This window comes from Homarus americanus, unplaced genomic scaffold (genome assembly GCF_018991925.1).
Source record: "Homarus americanus isolate GMGI-L3 unplaced genomic scaffold, GMGI_Hamer_2.0 scaffold15667, whole genome shotgun sequence".
Classification (NCBI taxonomy): domain Eukaryota; kingdom Metazoa; phylum Arthropoda; class Malacostraca; order Decapoda; family Nephropidae; genus Homarus; species Homarus americanus.
Window position 1 is genome coordinate 3,628,512 of NW_024726107.1, and position 21,939 is coordinate 3,650,450.

Here is a 21,939-nt window from a genome sequence, read left to right on the forward strand (position 1 = left end):
AGAACGACAGCATGGCCAAAGTGATAAGTTGCAGCAACTGATGCTGCAAGTACCAGAGAATTTGAAGAAAAAATAGTAGCTATAGAGCAGGAGGTGGGCGCCTCGAACTGGTTAACTACGTTACTTATAAGGGCAAATAGTTTCAGTCTCAATAAACAAGAATTTACAGATGCCATTGCTCTAAGGTACGGTAGGCCAGTAGAAGGTTTGCCCTCCCAATGTATGTGTGGCTCTTCCTATGACGTCGATCACGCCATGGTGTGCAAGAAAGGGGCTTCATATGCATGAGGCATGACGAAGTACGGGATCTCACAGCAAATATGTTGAAGGAAATCTGTCGTGATGTTAGGGTAGAACCGTCCCTCCTTCCATTGGACGGTGAGAACTTCCAACATAGGACTTCAAACACATCCAACGAAGCCCGTGTTGACGTCAGTGCTCGAGGATTCTAGATGCTTGGACAGCCAGCCTTCTTCGTCATCAGGATTTTTTATCCCATGGCCGTATGCCAACGTAACTTAGCTCTCGATGCTGCACGCAGGAGGAACGAGAACAACAAGATAAGGGCACACGGGAGAAAATTCAAAATGTTGATCAAGGCAGCAAAATGCTTCTACGCCAGACTCACGGAGGTGCTATCTGAACAGAAGCAGCAGCCCAGAAGCTATGTTACAGCCTGGATGAGATGTCGACTGTCCTTCTCTCTCCTTAGGTCTGCTTTGCTCTGCCTCAGGGGAACGAGAGCATCAGCACGAAAGCCAACATCAGTTGCAGGTATTGACTATGAGGCAACAGTCACTGAATGTCGCATAGATCTGCGGCTCAACTAACTGAACACAGTTAGGATAGCTACTTATGTATTAGGATATTTAATTTTAAGGTAATAAAATGGCGGCAAAGGTGTGGCTATTGGGGGAGGATGGAGGCCCTCTTTAAATGTTCTCCTGGGAGAACACACTGCAAGTTCTCCTGTGAGGACATCTCTAAATGTTCTCCTGGGAGGACACACTACAAGTTCTTCTAGGAGGACACACTACAAGTTCTCCTAGGACGGCACACTACAAGTTCTTCTGGGGGGACACAATAACGGCCATTTTTTAAACACTCGGGTTACTTGTTTATATCCCGAAAGCGCCCTCCAATCCGTAATTCATTGTTTTGAACCAAATATACATGATTCGGTTCGGGTTACTATTTAGTAATTTGAAATTATTATTGGAGCATTCGGGATACGTCCTCATGTGTGGGTAGGCACCTGGAAGACTTATCCTGAATGTTCAATATATGTAAATTAAAACGAGATAATAAAGAAAACAAATATTTAAATGTCCTAAAACCGGCTCCAATGGAAATGTATATATTTTTAAGAGACCGCCGTGTACCCCCGTGGTGTTAACCTTTAACTCCGAAGCTTTTTCTTCTCGCCATCGTCCTTCTCACAAATTAATAAAATTATATATCTAGCATTGCAATTATCCTCTCGTAGCCTCAATTACAATAAATAACACCTTTTTTGTGATCGATAGATGTAATGTCGTTTCCGAATCGCTACAGTTTTATAAACAAAAGATCCAAGATTAGCCAAATGTGCCGGGCAGATTGTTGAGGTAATAGTTTACAGAGTGTCCCCTGTGACCCATGTTGATAATCACCTTGGAAAAATTTTCCATGCTATATTTAACTGTTTGGGTTGTTGTTCTGATGATGCTTACAGCAGGTGCTACCAGTGTTTGTTAGATTAGGTTAGGTTAGGTTAGGTTAGGTTACGCTAGGTTAGGTTACATAAAATATTTTTGGAAGAAATTTTCAAACCTAACCTATAATCATGGTTGGAAAAAAGTGTCATAATTGATTAGTGATAAGACACTCTTTTAAATATTGCCATAAATATCATCAGTGTAGAAAACCAAAAATATATAGAATTTAAATACAGATGACAAATGATGAAATTCACCTAAATCATCCTCCCCTTAAGTGTGCAATGTTGACTGTTCTGCCTACTGTTAGTCATAACACATTTCACAGTACTATTTTCTTTGTAAAAGTAGCTGCACTCCTCTTAGTGTCTTGTTCACGGTGGCAGGTGTGACACAGTCTAATGTGCTATAGGACTAGGCGTGTGTCTGTTTGTGTGTGTGTCTGTTCTGGGCAGCCGAAATGGCACAATCGTTTTTCATCAAACTTGGTGAAAAAATCGCAAAAAAATCGTAGAGTGGAACAAACCTGGTCCCATGTCGATGGTTTCTTTAGGAAGGCATTAATTGACAATTTTATTTACGATGGAAAACGATGCAAGTCTACCGACTTGGCGCACCCGAATTAACCATGCAAATCTACGGACTTGGCACACCGTCATTTGCTGTACGCTGTCACGAGCGTTCAAATTCTCCCGAGGGCACGAACGTGCCCGCGATCACTTGTTCTCTCTATAGACAGTATCATCTTGAAGAAGGTGGCCTGACTTTCGTGTAACTGGATCAACTTTTCCATGGTTATCCAAACGTGATCTACTAGCACATTTTTTTTTAACCTCCAGCAGATAATGGATAGGTTTTGAGTCTTAATGGAGAGATAGAGAGTAACCAATAATAAAATTAATTAATTACAAACATATATTCCCCCTGTACTTATAAAATTTTCAATGCATAATTATATATCTAAGAAAGGTATCGAGAAGAAATTAATTTACAAATGTGATGATTTGCACTGCATGGCGTCAACAAGCCGTGTGCATGCTCCAAGCTGGTGAAATTTGGCGGATTTTATGTTACCTGAAACATTTTCTGTGACATTATTAACTAAATATTCATCAAATTAATTAAATGTGTTCTTCCTTGCTAAATGGTTGCTAGATACAAAGGCAAAACATGTCATGAATGTTGCTACTAATAACGGAGATAACAAAAATCGCATCTTTTTTATTTAATAACAGATGGGTAGTGTACTTGTACGTACCTGTAGGGTCCCTGTTGATGGATTATGCCACTACTACCAGAAATTGCTTTACGATCTACTGGTAGATTGCGATCGACGTTTGCGCCATCCCCTGATTCTAGACATATAATACCCGTATACCCGTGCAGGTTAGTCGCTGGCACGTGGAGCATATACTTATTCTCATTTATGAAATGAAATAAAGTGTCGTCTATGAATCTTTAATAGCCACAACCCAGATTTTAAGGGGCTGGAACCCCTGTGCCTCCATATACGACGTTCCGACACAGAGTATCTCATACCCTCCTGTTAAACTGTTAGGAAGACCGTGCCCCGTCACTGCCTGCACATATATATATATATATATATATATATATATATATATATATATATATATATATATATATATATATATATATATACACACACACGAGACAAATTTCTGCATATAAATGCATAGGTAGACACACACATAACAACAAAGAACGAGTTTGTCACAAGAAAGTGAGAATTTTGATGTCGTCTTCAGCGTGTGATGAGGTCGTCTCCAGACTCTGATGATACGGGCAACACGGAGGAAGGCAGCGGTGAGTCGTGGCGGCGGGAGGACGACTACATGGTGAGCGACAAGTGTGAGAACAAGTATTACGGCGCCGTGCCAGTCTCCACCGGTCCTGCCAAGTGGTACGACAGGTGAGTCCCGTACACCAGCTGGTCTTATTATTGATTGTAATTGGTATAAAGTATTATAGCGAGAAATAAATAATGTATATTTAAAAAAAACCCCAGTAATCAGTGTGAGAGAGCATTACCATGGTACTCATGATATAAAATGACACTAAAGACATATGTACGGTAGTCTCACACTCACTGTTGTATCGTAGATACTGTACGCTCACCACACACAATCTTCAACATAATATAATGTTATTAAATCAGAGGTAATGATGCAGATCCAGATTCATGTACCTGTAGATTTACAGGTATACGTAGATATTTCTCACTTTAGAAATACCAGTACAAGTGCAGATATCTACAACGGTAAACATTGCATAGAGGTCACTTATTAGTACACACTTTTTTCACGCGCTCTTACATAAATAAAGTCATCGAGATTGTTCACCAATGACATTTTAGAGTTGATGCACTTTAATGTGACAAGGAGGTTACTCTTATAACTAGGATTCGTCACATTTCCAGTGAGAATCATTATCTCTGTAACCCCCAAAAAATTTGAACTACAGTTGTAAGTAAGACAGTTAAAATAACTTATTCAAAGAAAAATAACCGCAGTAATGATGAACAGTATGAGATAACTCAAGAACATTAAAAGTTGGTATTAGTATTTATATATGAGTAGAGAATGTTTTGATATCATTGGTATGTAAGGGAGATATGGTGATCCTTAACGGGGGTTTAACTGAAGGGTGTGTGTGTGTATGCGTGTGTCTGGCAGATACGTGGAGATGGTGCAGCGGACGTTCCCTAGGTTCTTCCCCTGGGTGGAAGAAGGCCCATGCACCGAGGAGACCGGCAGGCAGGTCATGAAGCTGGTTGGTGAGTAGCATTCCTCCTTTTTTTTTTTTTACAAATAAGTCTTGTGTCTATAGGAAGATAATAAGATATGACAAAGAAAAGTGATGGAGAGGAAGGAGAGACAGACCGAAAACGAAATAGCAGAGATATATGCAGACTTAAGGAGAGAGAGAGAGAGAGAGATAAAAGTAGAATTGAAGAGATAGAAGAAGGGAGATAGGCAAAAAGAGTCACTGAACAATACCTAATCATTTCTAGTGTATACAAATATTGTGTGTGTGTGTGTGTGTGTGTGTGTGTGTGTGTGTGTGTGTGTGTGTGTGTGTGTGTGTGTGTGTGTGTGTGTGTGTGTGTGTGTGTGTGTGTGTGTATGTGTGTGTGTGTGTGTGTGTGGTGCTTTAACTGACTGGCAGAATAACCCTCAGTCTCGGACTAAAACTGATACCTTCCACAAGAAGAAAGCAGCGGCCCAGCGCGAACTTCACAATCTAAAGTACGACTGGTTTAAAATTAAAGCATGTGAAATGCAAAAACTTGCAGATCAACACAAGATGTGTGAATTTTTAAATTCCTATTAAAATATTTTACGGGCCAATCACTTATTGCGCAGCCCCCTCCGCTCATCCGACGTTAACTCCATAATTAAAGATGATGAAGGAATCTTTTAGTGCTGGAAACAGCACTACCATTCGCTGCTCACTCGAAACACTGATGTGGAAGTCCTGGATACCCAGCAGGTCCCTCAGCATCCAGAGCTGACACACCTCAGCTATCCTCCATCCCTAGACTAGGTAGCTACTGCCATCAAACAGATGAAAAATAACAAGGTCCTCAGGGCCTGATGGAATCTCAGCCGAGGTGTATAAAGCAGGAGGACCTCTGCTTACCAGCCGTCTCCACTCTCTCCTGGAGAATATATGGGAAAAGGAGGAAATCCCCCAAGCACTTAAAGACGCCTCCATCGGCAATATTTATGAGAACAAGGGAGACCGGTCAGATTGTGGCAACTATCGCCTGCGGGATCTCACTGTTGTCCGTAGTCGGCAAGATTATCTCCCAAGTCCTCCTAAACAGACTTCTTCCTGAGGTGGAAAACTTCCTCCCAGAATCTCAGTGTGGCTTTAGACTATCACGTGACCTTTGCTGACTGCCAGTTAAAGGAAAAGTGCAGAGAACAACGTCATGACCTGTATATGGCATTCATCGACCTAACCAAGGCCTTCAACTCTGGCAGACCCTCAGCTGTTTTGGCTGCCCACCAAAATTCATCTTCATTGTGAGGCGACTCCACGACGCCATGAACGGCAGTCCTACACAATAGCACCTAGTTGGAGTTTTTCCCCATTCAAACGACGGTAAAACAAGGATGTGTACTAGCACCGACTTTTCTTCCCATTTTCTTGGCTCCCTTCCTTACTCATACCAGAGCCAATTTAGCCAGCGGGGTGGACATCCAGTACTGGATGAAGGGTCTTTTCAGCATAAGACGACTCAGACAGAAACAAAGGTGTCCACAGGTTCCATTACTGAATTTCAGTAGGCAGTCGACCGCACCCTTGTTGCTAACACGAAACGCGACCTACAGGAGATCCTGAACACCTACACAGACGCGTAAGCACACTTCGGCCTCGAGGTGAATGTACGTAAGACTCAGATTCTCTTTCAGCTTTCCCCTGATTCAGCCACACCTCCACCATCCATCCAGCTTAACGGTACTATGCTCCCACCTGTCCACCACCGCGGACATCGATGAAGAGATTCAACATCAGATCAGATGTGCATCTCAAGCCTTTGGCAGACTCCGTACCCATATCTTCAGCTGTGGTGAGCTGAAATTATCTACAAAGTTGCACGTATATCGAGCAGTGGTCCCCCCACCCTGTTATATGGCAGCGAGACATGGGTCAACATGAGGGGGCACCTCAAGACACTTGAAAACTTTCACCAACTTGGTTTACGTTCCATCCTCCGAGTTCGCTGAGAAGACAAGACAACAAATGCCAGTATTCTCGCTGACACCAACTGAAGGAGCATCGAGGCTACCATTATCCTTGAACAACTACTTTACCCGCATGGACTATAGTAGACTGCCAAAGCAGCTACTTTACAGTCACCTGACGAATAGTAAATGTAACTCTTGCGGGCAACTCAAAATAAATAAGAATAGTCTTAAAACAAACCTGACAAAGTGCCAATTCGACCCTTCACCTGGGAGACAATTACTCCATACTGTAACGTTTGGAGGAGCAACATACGAGGTGTCAATACTTTCGAGCTAGCCTGACTGCAAACCGAGGCAAACATGCGCCATCGTCTGAAAGATGCTGCCACCGCCCCTACCGCACTAGATGTAGCCCTTCACATGTGAAACATATGTGGACGACTCTGCTGGTACCGTATCGGTCTCTCTAGTCTCCTCAGAACTCAGCAACGAAGGTGAAATCTTTAATAACTCATATCGTCTTATCATAGCTGGATGATCGTCATACTCGATTCCGAGTGACAGCAAAGTAGTAGCAGTCGTAGTTGTAGTGTGTGTGTGTGTGTGTGTGTGTGTGTGTGTCTGTGTGTGTGTGTGTGTGTGTGTGTGTGTTTGTGTGCACAGTGGTGTAATGCATCTAGTGTGGCAGCATTATGTTTGTTTATTGGTGCAAGCATGGCTTGATTCCTCTCGCTTTCAGCTACTGCCGCTGGCTAAGAGTCTTCCCCTGCCAGTACATAGCCTCTTAACCATCAAAACTCCTGCTGTGCCTCCTTGTGGTAACACACAGTAACTGGGTGCCTCGCAATCCCAGGTTAGACCAGCAGGGGAACTCGGAGCGGCAGTGGATCCCAGAAGGACGGCACGTAGGCTCACCGGCATGTGGACACGTCCTGGCGCCTACCAACCACTGCCCTGCTGCCTTGTGGATTAATCTTGTTAGGTATAAGGCTATGGGAGTAAACCCTGAAAAAAAATCTGGGGTGGAGCTCCGCATCAGGCAGACATACTTACATAGTTCCAGTAAGACCCTAACAGCAGAATAGGTGGAAGAGGTGACCAACACGGGAATCGTACGACTACTAAGGCCAAACCAAACATACTAGGCTATCGGCGGCCCATTCCTACTCTCCCTCTCCCAGTCATTGCAGCTACCTGCACCACAGGATCAGGAAAAGGGGGAGTGATGATGTGTGGTTGCAGCCTCTGCTCTTGCCTCACCACAAAAATCAATTCACGTGCAACCATTATCCAGTTCATCATTTTTCGTCATCATCAAAACCCCTAAACCCCCAAAAGTCCTCTGGCAACAGACAAGTGGCGATAGCGACAGGCAGAGATGACTGCCGGGAGTCTTTAGTCACAACTCAGCACATGGGCTGTGCAGATAAGATGGTCGTTTATGCACTGAGATCTAGGCAACAGTGCAATCCGTTCCTGTCTGTGCAACTGAGCAGCCATATTGAGGAGCCACTCTGCTCACCCTACATGCCGAGGCGGTTAGAAAAGGTGCTATAAACACAGCCTGCAAAAAAAATAAAAATAAAAACATGACTGGGCAACCCCACTCAGTAAGTCATCTTAATGTTGTCGAAAACATAATCATAATCACAGATCAAAACAAAACAAATCATACAAGCTCTTAAGGTCGCTACATGGAATGCCAAGACCCTTCTGGATACTGGCACAAATGAGTGTCCTGAAAGAAGAACCACCCCTGTGGCAAAAGAGTGCTCTAGGTATAACATGGACATAGTAACCATTCGTGAGTCCCGGCTCCTAGACGAGGGTCTACTCACAGAACTGGGGTCCAGCTATACCTTCTTCTAGAAGGGTAAGCCTACTGAGCAAAGAAACCGCATTTATGGAGTTGGATTTGCCATTCGCCAATACATTCTACATAGGCTTACTGAAATGCCTTCTTCATCAGTGTATACTCACCAACACTGGATGCAGGGGATGACATGAAGGAGGCCTTTTACGCCGACCTTAACAGAGTGCTAACCTCAATCCCCAGAGAAAATATGGTTGTGCTCCTAGGTGACTTCAATGCCAGAGTTGGCAGAGATGCTGACTTAAGACAGGGAACCAGGCAACAAGCCTCCAGCAGTGGCCTTAACGCCAGGTGACTGGAGGATCAAGTGGGAGTACAATAAATGCTTTCAGGGATCAACTCCACAATTCATTGAAAAAACCCAACATCAAACAACCTAAATCTGAGTTCCAAATGGGGTATCCCCGATGCTGTCATCACAAAAACTTGCAGTGAGACTCTCGGTGAGATGGAAATAAAACACCGGGGTTGGTTTGATGAAAATAATCAGGAAATCAATGTACTCCTCAATGGTAAATGTGCTGCTCTGACTGACTGGCAGAACAACCCTCAGTCTCGGACCAGAAGAAATCGGCGACCCAGCGCGAACTTCACAAACTACTGAGAGAATGGTGCAAAAATATAGTGTGTGAAATGCAAAAATTTCCTGATCAACACAAGATGCGTGAATTTTTAATCCCACTAAAATAATATGCAGCCCAACTACTCATGCCATGATCTCCCACCCTCTCCTCTTCCAATGGTAACTCCCTCATTAAAGACGAAGAAGGCATCAGTCACTCGAAACACAGATGTGGATGTTCTGACTACTCACTTTGAATACCTTGGCTCCTACCTGTCTACCGCCATGGACATCAATGAAAAGATTCAATATCGGATTAGATGTGCATATCAAGCATTTGTCAGACTCCGTATCAATGTCTTCAGCTGTAGAGAGCTCAGATTATTATCTACAAATTTGCACGTATATTTATCAATCAGTGGTCCTCCCCACCCTGCTGCATGGCAGCGAGACATGGGTCACATACAGGAGGCACCACAAGGCACTTGTGAACTTTCACCAATATAGTCTATGTTCGCTGGGAAGACAAGAGAATAAATGCCAGTATTCTCTGTGATACCAACTGTAGGAGCGTCGAGGCTAAAATTATCTATGAACAACTATGCTGGACTGGCCATGTTACCCGCATGGACGACAGTAGACTGCTCAAGTAGCAACTTTACAGTCACCTACCGAATGGTAAATGCAATTGTGGCGGACAACGGAAAAGGTAAAAGGATATGTCTTTAGAAAAACCTGAAAAAGTGCCAAATCGACTCCCCACCTGCGAGACTTTCCCTCCACACCGTAACTCTTGAAGGAGCACCACACGACAAGGTGTTAATACTTTCGATTTTGCCCAACTGCATATCAAGGCAGATAAACGCCAACGTCGGACGGACGCTGCCGCCGCCACCCCTCCGACACTAGATGTAGCCCTCCACAAGTGCTTCATCCGAAGACGGCCATACTGGTCTCGTATCGGTCTCTTTAGTCACGTAAGAGCTCCTCAACGAAGGTGACATCCTTAATAACTCTTATCATTGTATCATAGCTTGATGATCGGCATACTCGATTCCGAGAGTCAGCAAAATGGTGTGTCTGTCTGTCTGTCTGTCTGTCTGTCTGTCTGTCTGTCTGTCTGTCTGTCATTTGTGATCTTGAACAGGTGATAAAGGAGATACAAAGAGCAGATGTACAAACAGACAGTTGAACAGGTATAGAAGAGTTTAAGGAGCAGGAATAGGGGGGTACGGTGCAAGTAGAACAAGAATTAAACACGTGTGAGAGAAAATAAATGTAAGTCAAAAGTAAGGATCATGAATAAAGAACATATAGAAAGAACAAGAATAATGAAGGTGTAAAAGAAGCAAGAACAGTACATTTTGAGTAAAGATGGTAAGTAACGAGCAAAGATAAGAAGAATGTGTAGTAATCAGTAATAAGGAGGGAGTGTCAGGTGAATGTGTAAGAAGAAAAATAAGAAACATTTAAGAAAGTAACAAGGGACAGTAAGTACTAGGTGAACGAGAGAATCTAATGAAATTTAGCAGTCTAATAAAGATAATAACAAAGTGGAAAAGCAAACATCAAGAATATGCTTAAAGGAGTAGTTTTATTATCGTAGTAGTAGTTGAGGGCTTAAGAGAGAAAAGTAAAGATCAGAAGTAAAGCTCGGGAGTAAGCGGGTGTGTGGATGACGAGTAGGTAAGAGTAGGTAATGAATAAGGAGGGGGGTAAGAATATTAACTATAGCAAGAGTAATGATATGGAATAAGTGTGAGGAATAGCGAGGTACAAAAGTCGAGAAGAGAGAAGGAGGAGTAAAAGTTGTAATCCTGCAGGGTTGTTGTACCTCAACGTTCTGATCTTCGACCTCGTCCTGGTGTTCAGCCTGGGCGAGTTGGAGGTCCACTCCCCCGCCGCCTCCCTCTTCAGTATAATGCTCTTCCTCACCATACTGCTCATCCTCCTCCAGATCTCCCGCAAGCCACAGAACAGGTACTTCCACGTTCCTCAGCATACTGTTCTTCCCTATTCAGCATGATGCTTTTCGTATCAGCATAGTCTGCTTGGTTTCCTACTATACCACAAGCTCAGTCTGTCTTGCTGCCATTATATTTACTGGATAAACTAGATTGTCTAAATGTAAACAAAAAACAATTACTAGATAATAAATGAGCTTTGCTCGACAATCAACAACGTCTCTTAAATAGGTAGACACGCCGGCTCCCAGTACAACCTTATGTTAGTAAGATAGTCTACTAACCTATTGAGTACGGTGTTGCCTCTGAGCTTAATGAAGTTATCTGGCGATACCCCCCCCCCCCAAAAAAAAGTGGCGTCCCTATAGTGAAGGGGCTAACGGTGAGTTGGTCCACATCGTTCAATACATTCACAACCAAGTAAACGATTCAATAGCTACACACCTTATTTCCTTCCATGGGGAAATTCTTCAGTCATGTATAATGGTACCTTAGGGGCCCAGCAATAAGTGTATTAGGAAGCAGGGTAGGGCGCTCTCACAGCACCCAGTATAACATTAACGATCATAAAGCGGCAAACTTAAGACTGGGAAATGTAGTGTCGACTGGTCAATTTTTCTCAGGTTCCTTTATCCGTTTCTATTAATAATAATTTTCTTTGTATATTTTAGAAAATATTTTTTATCTGTCACTGTCTGTATGCCTGTCTGGCCTACACCATCAACACCGCTGACAACGAAAACTGTCTCGGGTACTCGAAGGATAAACCTCGTCCTCATAGACCAATCTTTTCCTTCTCCCAATCACTGGTACTCAAGAGAGACCTGGAGAAAACACAACATTCATCAGTATACAACGTACGAGTACACAACGTGTGGCCAACTATCCTGATACATTAATAATCTTACAGAGTGAGTGCCATGATAAGTATTCCGGTTATAATTTTTGCAAACTTCCCCAGTGAATGGCATCTTGTTTATCGATCAGCTTGTTCCTACATTACTGTACGTCACTCCTCGCTCAACTACTTATAATTAACATGTTATGTGCGGTACCAATGACCATGATGATCCACCTATCTTTGTGGATTTTACTGGTAAGTGTAGGTACCGTAGGAAGCAGTTAAGACCCGAACTAACTTAGAAACAAGGAATAGAGGAATAGAATTTTATAACCAAATGTTATTTTGAAATTTGTATTGGGTGCGTCATTGTGTAGTGGACACACGATATATTTCTAGCTGTCTCCGTGTTACAGTTAACACTGATATACTGACTCTGTTATAACCAACACAGCTATACTGACTGTTACAACCAACACTGCAATACTGACTCTGTTACAAGTTACAACCAACAACCAACACTGATATACTGACTGTCTTTCTGCCTGTGTATTCAACATTGTGAGCACAAGAACTCAAACGAATAAGAAGGAAATTTTATGCAAACCTAACATTTCGACAAAACACAAAATTTTTTCGTACATTGGTCGATATTCCTAGTTTAACATTCATATTTTCGAGAGTTTTCGCTCCCGAGGCTTATATGGTGTGCATGGTGAGGAATATGTTCATCTCTAGTGGCAGTCACTTGTTATTGTACATTATGTTATGAGTGCCAATGAAAACTGGGGGCAATACATGTCTGTAGGCTTTGTCTTTCAGAAGAATCGAGTCTTTAGATTATGGAGTCAATTTATTCTATATTGTTCAAGGAATTCCGCTATGACTTGACTGATTTGTTGCTCATAGGATGAAGACGATTAAGTAATTTACTTTCTCACTTAAAATCAAGAAGCAACTACTGAAAACAATGATGACATTCTAGTGAAATTTGATTCGTAACAAACTGAGTAATATTCGCAACTACTAAAAAAATTAAACACATGATAAATAATCATTTCTCTAAAAATTATATTCAACTTCCGCGATACAAAAATCTTTTCAGAAACAATGGCGATATTATTTTGAAAAGTTTTGTTAAATTACATAAACAAGAAAATTCAAATTCAAATTCTGAAGTACTATCACAAAATTATTTTGTTCTCTGTAATAACCAACACTGCTCTACTGACTGTAACAACCAACATTACCATACTGACTCTTTAATAACCAACACTGCTCTACTGACTGTAACAACCAACATTACCATACTGACTCTTTAATAACCAACACTGCTCTACTGACTGTAACAACCAACATTACCATACTGACTCTTTAATAACCAACACTGCTCTACTGACTGTAACAACCAACATTACCATACTGACTCTTTAATAACCAACACTGCTCTACTGACTGTAACAACCAACATTACCATACTGACTCTTTAATAACCAACACTGCTCTACTGACTGTAACAACGAACATTACCATACTGACTCTTTAATAACCAACACTGCTCTACTGACTGTAACAACCAACATTACCATACTGACTCTTTAATAACCAACACTGCTATACTGACTGTAACAACCAACATTACCATACTGACTCTTTAATAACCAACACTGCTCTACTGACTGTAACAACCAACATTACCATACTGACTCTTTAATAACCAACACTGCTCTACTGACTGTAACAACCAACATTACCATACTGACTCTTTAATAACCAACACTGCTCTACTGACTGTAACAACCAACATTACCATACTGACTCTTTAATAACCAACACTGCTCTACTGACTGTAACAACCAACATTACCATACTGACTCTTTAATAACCAACACTGCTCTACTGACTGTAACAACCAACATTACCATACTGACTCTTTAATAACCAACACTGCTCTACTGACTGTAACAACCAACATTACCATACTGACTCTTTAATAACCAACACTGCTCTACTGACTGTAACAACCAACATTACCATACTGACAATAACCAACACTGCTCTACTGACTGTAACAACGCCAACACTGACTCTACTGACTAACCAACATTGACTCAATACTGCTCTACTCTTGTAACCAACACTGCTTACCATACTGACTGTAATAACCAACACTAACTGCTGTATTACCATACTGACTCTTAAATAACCAACAACAACGAACATTACCATACTGACTCTTTAATAACCAACACTGCTCTACTGACTGTAACAACCAACATTACCATACTGACTCTTTAATAACCAACACTGCTCTACTGACTGTAACAACCAACATTACCATACTGACTCTTTAATAACCAACACTGCTCTACTGACTGTAACAACCAACATTACCATACTGACTCTTTAATAACCAACACTGCTCTACTGACTCTAACAACCAACATTACCATACTGACTCTTAAATAACCAACACTGCTATACTGACTGTAACAACCAACATTACCATACTGACTCTTTAATAACCAACACTGCTCTACTGACTGTAACAACCAACATTACCATACTGACTCTTTAATAACCAACACTGCTCTACTGACTGTAACAACCAACATTACCATAATGGCTTTGTAATAACCAACACTGCTCTACTGACTGTAACAACCAACATTACCATACTGACTCTTTAATAACCAACACTGCTCTACTGACTGTAACAACCAACATTACCATACTGACTCTTTAATAACCAACACTGCTCCACTGACTGTAACAACCAACATTACCATACTGACTCTTAAATAACCAACACTGCTCTACTGACTGTAACAACCAACATTACCATACTGACTCTTTAATAACCAACACTGCTCTACTGACTGTAACAACCAACATTACCATACTGACTCTTTAATAACCAACACTGCTCTACTGACTGTAACAACCAACATTACCATACTGACTCTTTAATAACCAACACTGCTCTACTGACTGTAACAACCAACATTACCATACTGACTCTTTAATAATCAACACTGCTCTACTGACTGTAACAACGAACATTACCATACTGACTCTTTAATAACCAACACTGCTCTACTGACTGTAACAACCAACATTACCATACTGACTCTTTAATAACCAACACTGCTATACTGACTGTAACAACCAACATTACCATACTGACTCTTTAATAATCAACACTGCTCTACTGACTGTAACAACGAACATTACCATACTGACTCTTTAATAACCAACACTGCTCTACTGACTGTAACAACCAACATTACCATACTGACTCTTTAATAACCAACACTGCTATACTGACTGTAACAACCAACATTACCATACTGACTCTTTAATAACCAACACTGCTCTACTGACTGTAACAACCAACATTACCATACTGACTCTTTAATAACCAACACTGCTCTACTGACTCTAACAACCAACATTACCATACTGACTCTTAAATAACCAACACTGCTATACTGACTGTAACAACCAACATTACCATACTGACTCTTTAATAACCAACACTGCTCTACTGACTGTAACAACCAACATTACCATACTGACTCTTGAATAACCAACACTGCTCTACTGACTGTAACAACCAACATTACCATAATGGCTTTGTAATAACCAACACTGCTCTACTGACTGTAACAACCAACATTACCATACTGACTCTTTAATAACCAACACTGCTCTACTGACTGTAACAACCAACATTACCATACTGACTCTTTAATAACCAACACTGCTCCACTGACTGTAACAACCAACATTACCATACTGACTCTTAAATAACCAACACTGCTCTACTGACTGTAACAACCAACATTACCATACTGACTCTTAAATAACCAACACTGCTCTACTGACTGTAACAACCAACGTTACCATACTAACTCTTAAATAACCAACACTGCTCTACTGACTGTAACAACGAACATTACCATACTGACTCTTTAATAACCAACACTGCTCTACTGACTGTAACAACCAACATTACCATACTGACTCTTTAATAACCAACACTGCTCTACTGACTGTAACAACCAACATTACCATACTGACTTTGTAATAACCAACACTGCTCTACTGACTGTAACAACCAACATTACCATACTGACTCTTTAATAACCAACACTGCTCTACTGACTGTAACAACCAACATTACCATACTGACTCTTTAATAACCAACACTGCTCCACTGACTGTAACAACCAACATTACCATACTGACTCTTTAATAACCAACACTGCTCTACTGACTGTAACAACCAACATTACCATACTGACTCTTAAATAACCAACACTGCTCTACTGACTGTAACAACCAACGTTACCATACTGACTCTTAAATAACCAACACTGCTCTACTGACTGTAACAACCAACATTACCATACTGACTCTTTAATAACCAACACTGCTCTACTGACTGTAACAACCAACATTACCATACTGACTCTTTAATAACCAACACTGCTCTACTGACTGTAACAACCAACATTACCATACTGACTCTTTAATAACCAACACTGCTCTACTGACTGTAACAACCAACATTACCATACTGACTCTTTAATAACCAACACTGCTCTACTGACTGTAACAACCAACATTACCATACTGACTCTTTAATAACCAACACTGCTCTACTGACTGTAACAACCAACATTACCATACTGACTCTTTAATAACCAACACTGCTCTACTGACTGTAACAACGAACATTACCATACTGACTCTTTAATAACCAACACTGCTCTACTGACTGTAACAACCAACATTACCATACTGACTCTTTAATAACCAACACTGCTCTACTGACTGTAACAACCAACATTACCATACTGACTCTTTAATAACCAACACTGCTCTACTGACTGTAACAACCAACATTACCATACTGACTCTGTAATAACCAACACTGCTCTACTGACTGTAACAACCAACATTACCATACTGACTCTTTAATAACCAACACTGCTCTACTGACTGTAACAACCAACATTACCATACTGACTCTTTAATAACCAACACTGCTCTACTGACTGTAACAACCAACATTACCATACTGACTCTTTAATAACCAACACTGCTCTACTGACTGTAACAACCAACATTACCATACTGACTCTTTAATAACCAACACTGCTCTACTGACTGTAACAACCAAAGTTACCATACTGACTCTTAAATAACCAACACTGCTATACTGACTGTAACAACTAACATTACCATAATGGCTTTGTAACAACCAACACTGCTATACATTGTCTGTGACACCTAACTCTTTTGTACTGACTTTAACATCAAACACTTATATACTAACTGTAGCAACCAACACTGCCATACTGACTGTGATAACCAACACGGTTATACTAACTGAAACAGCTAACAGTGCTATACTGACCGTAAAAACAAACACAATAAATACTGACTGTAGCACCCAACACTGTTTTACCGACCATCACTGCTATACTGACTCAAACAACGAACACTGCTATACTGACTGTGACAACCCAACACTGCTATACAGACTCTAACAACCAACACTGCTATACTGACTAACGACGAACACTGCGATACTGACTGTGACAATCAACACAGCTATACTGACTTACAACGAACACTGCTATACTGACTAACAACCTACACTGCTATACTGACTAACAACGAACACTGCGATACTGACTGTGACAACCAACACTGATATACTGACTAACAACCAACACTGCTATACTAACTAACGACGAACACTGCGACACTGACTGTGACAATCAACACTGCTATACTGACTTTAAGAACCAACACTGCTATGCTGACTGTGACAATCAACACTGCTATGATGACTGTGACAACGAACACTGCTATACTGATTGGGATAATCAACACTGCTATACTGACTAACAACGAACACTGCTATACTGACTAACAACCTACACTACTATACTGACTGACAACGAACACTGCTATACTGACTGTGAACACCAACACTGTAATACTGACTAACTGGGGAACACTGCTATACTGACTGACAACGAACACTGCTATACTGACTGTGCCAACCAACACTATTATATTGACTAACAACGAACATTGCTATACTGACTGTGACAACCAGCACTGCTATGCTGAGTAACAACGAACACTGCTACACTGACCAACAAAGAACACTGCTATGTTGACTGTGACAACGAACACTGCTATACTGACTAACAACGAAAACTGCTATACTGACCAACAACGAACACTGCTATACTGACCAACAACGAACACTGCTATGTTGACTGTGACAACGAACACTGCTATACTGACTAACAACGATAACTGCTTTACTGACTGTGACAATGAACACTGCTAAACTGACTAACAACGAAAACTGCAATACTGACTGTGACAACGAACACTGCTATACTGACTGTGACAACCATCCATGCTATACTGACTTTAACAACGACCACTGCTATACTAACAACGAAAACTGCTATACTGACCAACAACGAACAATGCTATGTTGACTGTGACAACGAACACTGCTATACTAACTGTGACAACCAACACTACTATACTGACTCTAACAACGAACACTGCTATGTTGGCTGTGACAACCACCACTGCTATACTGACTAACAACGAAAACTGCTATGTTGGCTGTGACAACGAACACTGCTATACTGACTGACAACGAACACTGCTTGTTGACTGTGACAACCAACACTGCCATACTGACTGACAACGAGCACTGCTTGTTGATTGTGACAACCAACACTGCTATACTGACTGACAACGAACACTGCTATACTGACTGTGACAACGAACACTGCTATACTGACTGTGACAACCAACACTGCTATACTCACTGTGGCAACGACAACTGCTATACTGACTGTGACAACCAACACTGCTATACTGATTAACAACGAAGACTGCTATACTGACTGTGACAACGAACACTGCTATACTGACTGTGACAACGAACACTGCTATACTGACTGTGACAACCATCACTGCTATACTGACTCTAACAACGAACACTGCTATACTAACTGTGACAAACAACACTGCTATACTGACTGACAACGAAAACTGCTATACTGACTAACAACGAAAACTGCTATACTAACTGCGACAACCAACACTGCTATACTGACTTAACAACGAACACTGCTTGTTGACTGTGACAACGAACACTGCTATACTGACTGACAACGAACACTGCTATACTGACTGTGACAACGAACACTGCTTGTTGATTGTGAAAACCAACACTGCTATACTGACTGACAACGAACACTGCTATACTGACTGTGACAACCAACACTACTATACTGACTCTAACAACGAACACTGTTATACTGAAAGTGACAACGAACACTGCTATACTGATTGTGACAAAAAACACTGCTATACTGACTAACAACGAAAACTGCTATATTGACTGTGACAACGAACACTGCTATACTGACTGTGACAACGATTACTGCTATACTGACTGTGACAACCATCACTGCTATACTGACTCAAACAGCGAACACTGCTATACTGACTGTGACAACCCAACACTGCTATACAGACTCTAACAACCAACACTGCTATGCTGACTGTGACAACCAACACTGCTATGATGACTGTGACAACGAACACTGCTATACTGACTGTGACAATCAATACTGCTATACTGACTAACAACGAACACTGCTATACTGACTAACAACCTACACTACTATACTGACTGACAACGAACACTGCTATACTGACTGTGATAACCAACACTGTAATACTGACTAACTGGGGAACACTGCTATACTGACTGACAACGAACACTGCTATACTGACTGTGACAACCGACACTATTATATTGACTTTAACAACGAACACTGTTATACTGAAAGTGTCAACGAACACTGCTATACTGATTGTGACAAAAAACACTGCTATACTGACTAACAACGAAAACTGCTATACTGACTGTGACAACGAACACTGCTATACTGACTGTGACAACGAACACTGCTATACTGACTGTGACAACCATCACTGCTATACTGACTCAAACAGCGAACACTGCTATACTGACTGTGACAACCCAACACTGCTATACAGACTCTAACAACCAACACTGCTATGCTGACTGTGACAACCAACACTGCTATGATGACTGTGACAACGAACACTGCTATACTGACTGTGACAATCAATACTGCTATACTGACTAACAACGAACACTGCTATACTGACTAACAACCTACACTACTATACTGACTGACAGCGATCACTGCTATACTGACTGTGATAACCAACACTGTAATACTGACTAACTGGGGAACACTGCTATACTGACTGACAACGAACACTGCTATACTGACTGTGACAACCGACACTATTATATTGACTAACAACGAACATTGCTATACTGACTGTGACAACCAACACTGCTATGCTGACTAACAACGAACACTGCTATACTGACCAACAAAGAACACTGCTATGTTGACTGTGACAACGAACACTGCTATACTGACTAACAATGAAAACTACTATACTGACCAACAACGAACACTGCTATGTTGACTGTGACAACGAACACTGCTATACTGACTAACAACGCAAACTGCTATACTGACCAACAATGAACACTGCTATACTGACTGACAACGAACACTGCTATGTTGACTGTGACAACGAACACTGTTATACTGACTAACAACGATAACTGCAATACTGACTGTGACAATGAACACTGCTATACTGACTGTGACAACCATCACTGCTATACTGACTCTAACAACGAACACTGCTGTGCTGACTAACAACGAAAACTGCTATACTGACTGACAACGAACACTGCTATGTTGACTGTGACAACGAACACTGCTATACTGACTAACAACGAAAACTGCTATACTGACTGTGACAACGAATACTGCTATACTGACTGTGACAACGAACACTGCTATACTGACTGTGACAACCATCACTGCTATACTGACTCAAACAGCGAAAACTGCTATACTGACTGTGACAACCAACACTGCTATACTAACTCTAACAACGAACACTGCTTGTTGACTGTGACAACGAACACTGCTATAGTGACTGACAACGAACACTGCTGTACTGACTGTGACAACCAACACTACTGTACTGACTGACAACGAACACTGGTATTCTGACTGTGACAACCAACACTGCTATACTGACTGTGACAACGAACACTGCTATACTGACTTTGACAACGAACACTGCTATACTGACTTTGACAACGAACACTGCTATACTGACTGACAACGAACACTGCTTGTTGACTGTGACAACGAACACTGCTATACTGACTGACAACGAACACTGCTATACTGACTGACAACGAACACTGCTATGTTGACTGTGACAACGAACACTGCTATACTGACTAACAACGAAACTGCTATACTGACTGTGACAACGAACACTGCTATACTGACTGTGACAACCAACACTGCTATATACTGACTAACAACGAAAACTGCTATACTGACTGACAACGAACACTGCTATACTGTGACAACGAACACTGCTATACTGACTATGACTGTACTGCTACTGAACAACGAACACTGCTATACTGACTGTGACAACCATCACTGCTATACTGACTCTAACAACGAACACTGCTATACTAACTGTGACAACCAACACTACTATACTGACTCTAACAACGAACACTGCTATACTGACTGACAACGAACACTGCTTGTTGACTCTGACAACCAACACTGCTATACTGACTGACAACGAACACTGCTATACTGACTGTGACAACGAACACTGCTATACTGACTAACAGCGAAAACTGCTATACTGACTGACAACGAACACTGCTTATTGACTATGACAACCAACACTGCTATACTGACTGACAAAGAACACTGCTTGTTGACTGTGAAAATCAACACTGCTATACTGACTAACAACGAACACTGTTATACTGAGTGTGACAACCAACACTGCTATGCTGACACCAACACTGCTATACTGACTAACAACGAACACTGCTATACTGACCGTGACAACCAACACTACTATACTGAATGTATCACCCAACACTGCTATACTGACTCTAACCACCAACGCTGTTATACTAACTGTAGATGGACTGAACACAGACTACATAGGTTACGTTAAATAGGGGGTAAATTCCGACACTGTGAGACAAGCAAACTCCTCATTCTCATCCCAACCTCCTGTATCCCACAGACTTGAAGTTCGCAGTTTCTTAGTGGTTGCTAAGTTCAA

General features: G+C 41.4%; 1 protein-coding gene across 1 annotated transcript in view; it reads left to right on the forward strand.

Moving 5' to 3' along the window:
- The window catches only part of LOC121865360 (probable cationic amino acid transporter), a 95,912-nt gene that overhangs the window by 46,255 nt on the left and 27,718 nt on the right, over nucleotides 1-21,939 (forward strand). The window contains exons 7-9 of the mRNA XM_042364697.1: nucleotides 3,464-3,627; nucleotides 4,391-4,491; nucleotides 10,671-10,827. Coding sequence (XP_042220631.1) covers nucleotides 3,464-3,627; nucleotides 4,391-4,491; nucleotides 10,671-10,827 — 422 coding nt within the window. The remainder of the gene's footprint in view (nucleotides 1-3,463; nucleotides 3,628-4,390; nucleotides 4,492-10,670; nucleotides 10,828-21,939) is intronic.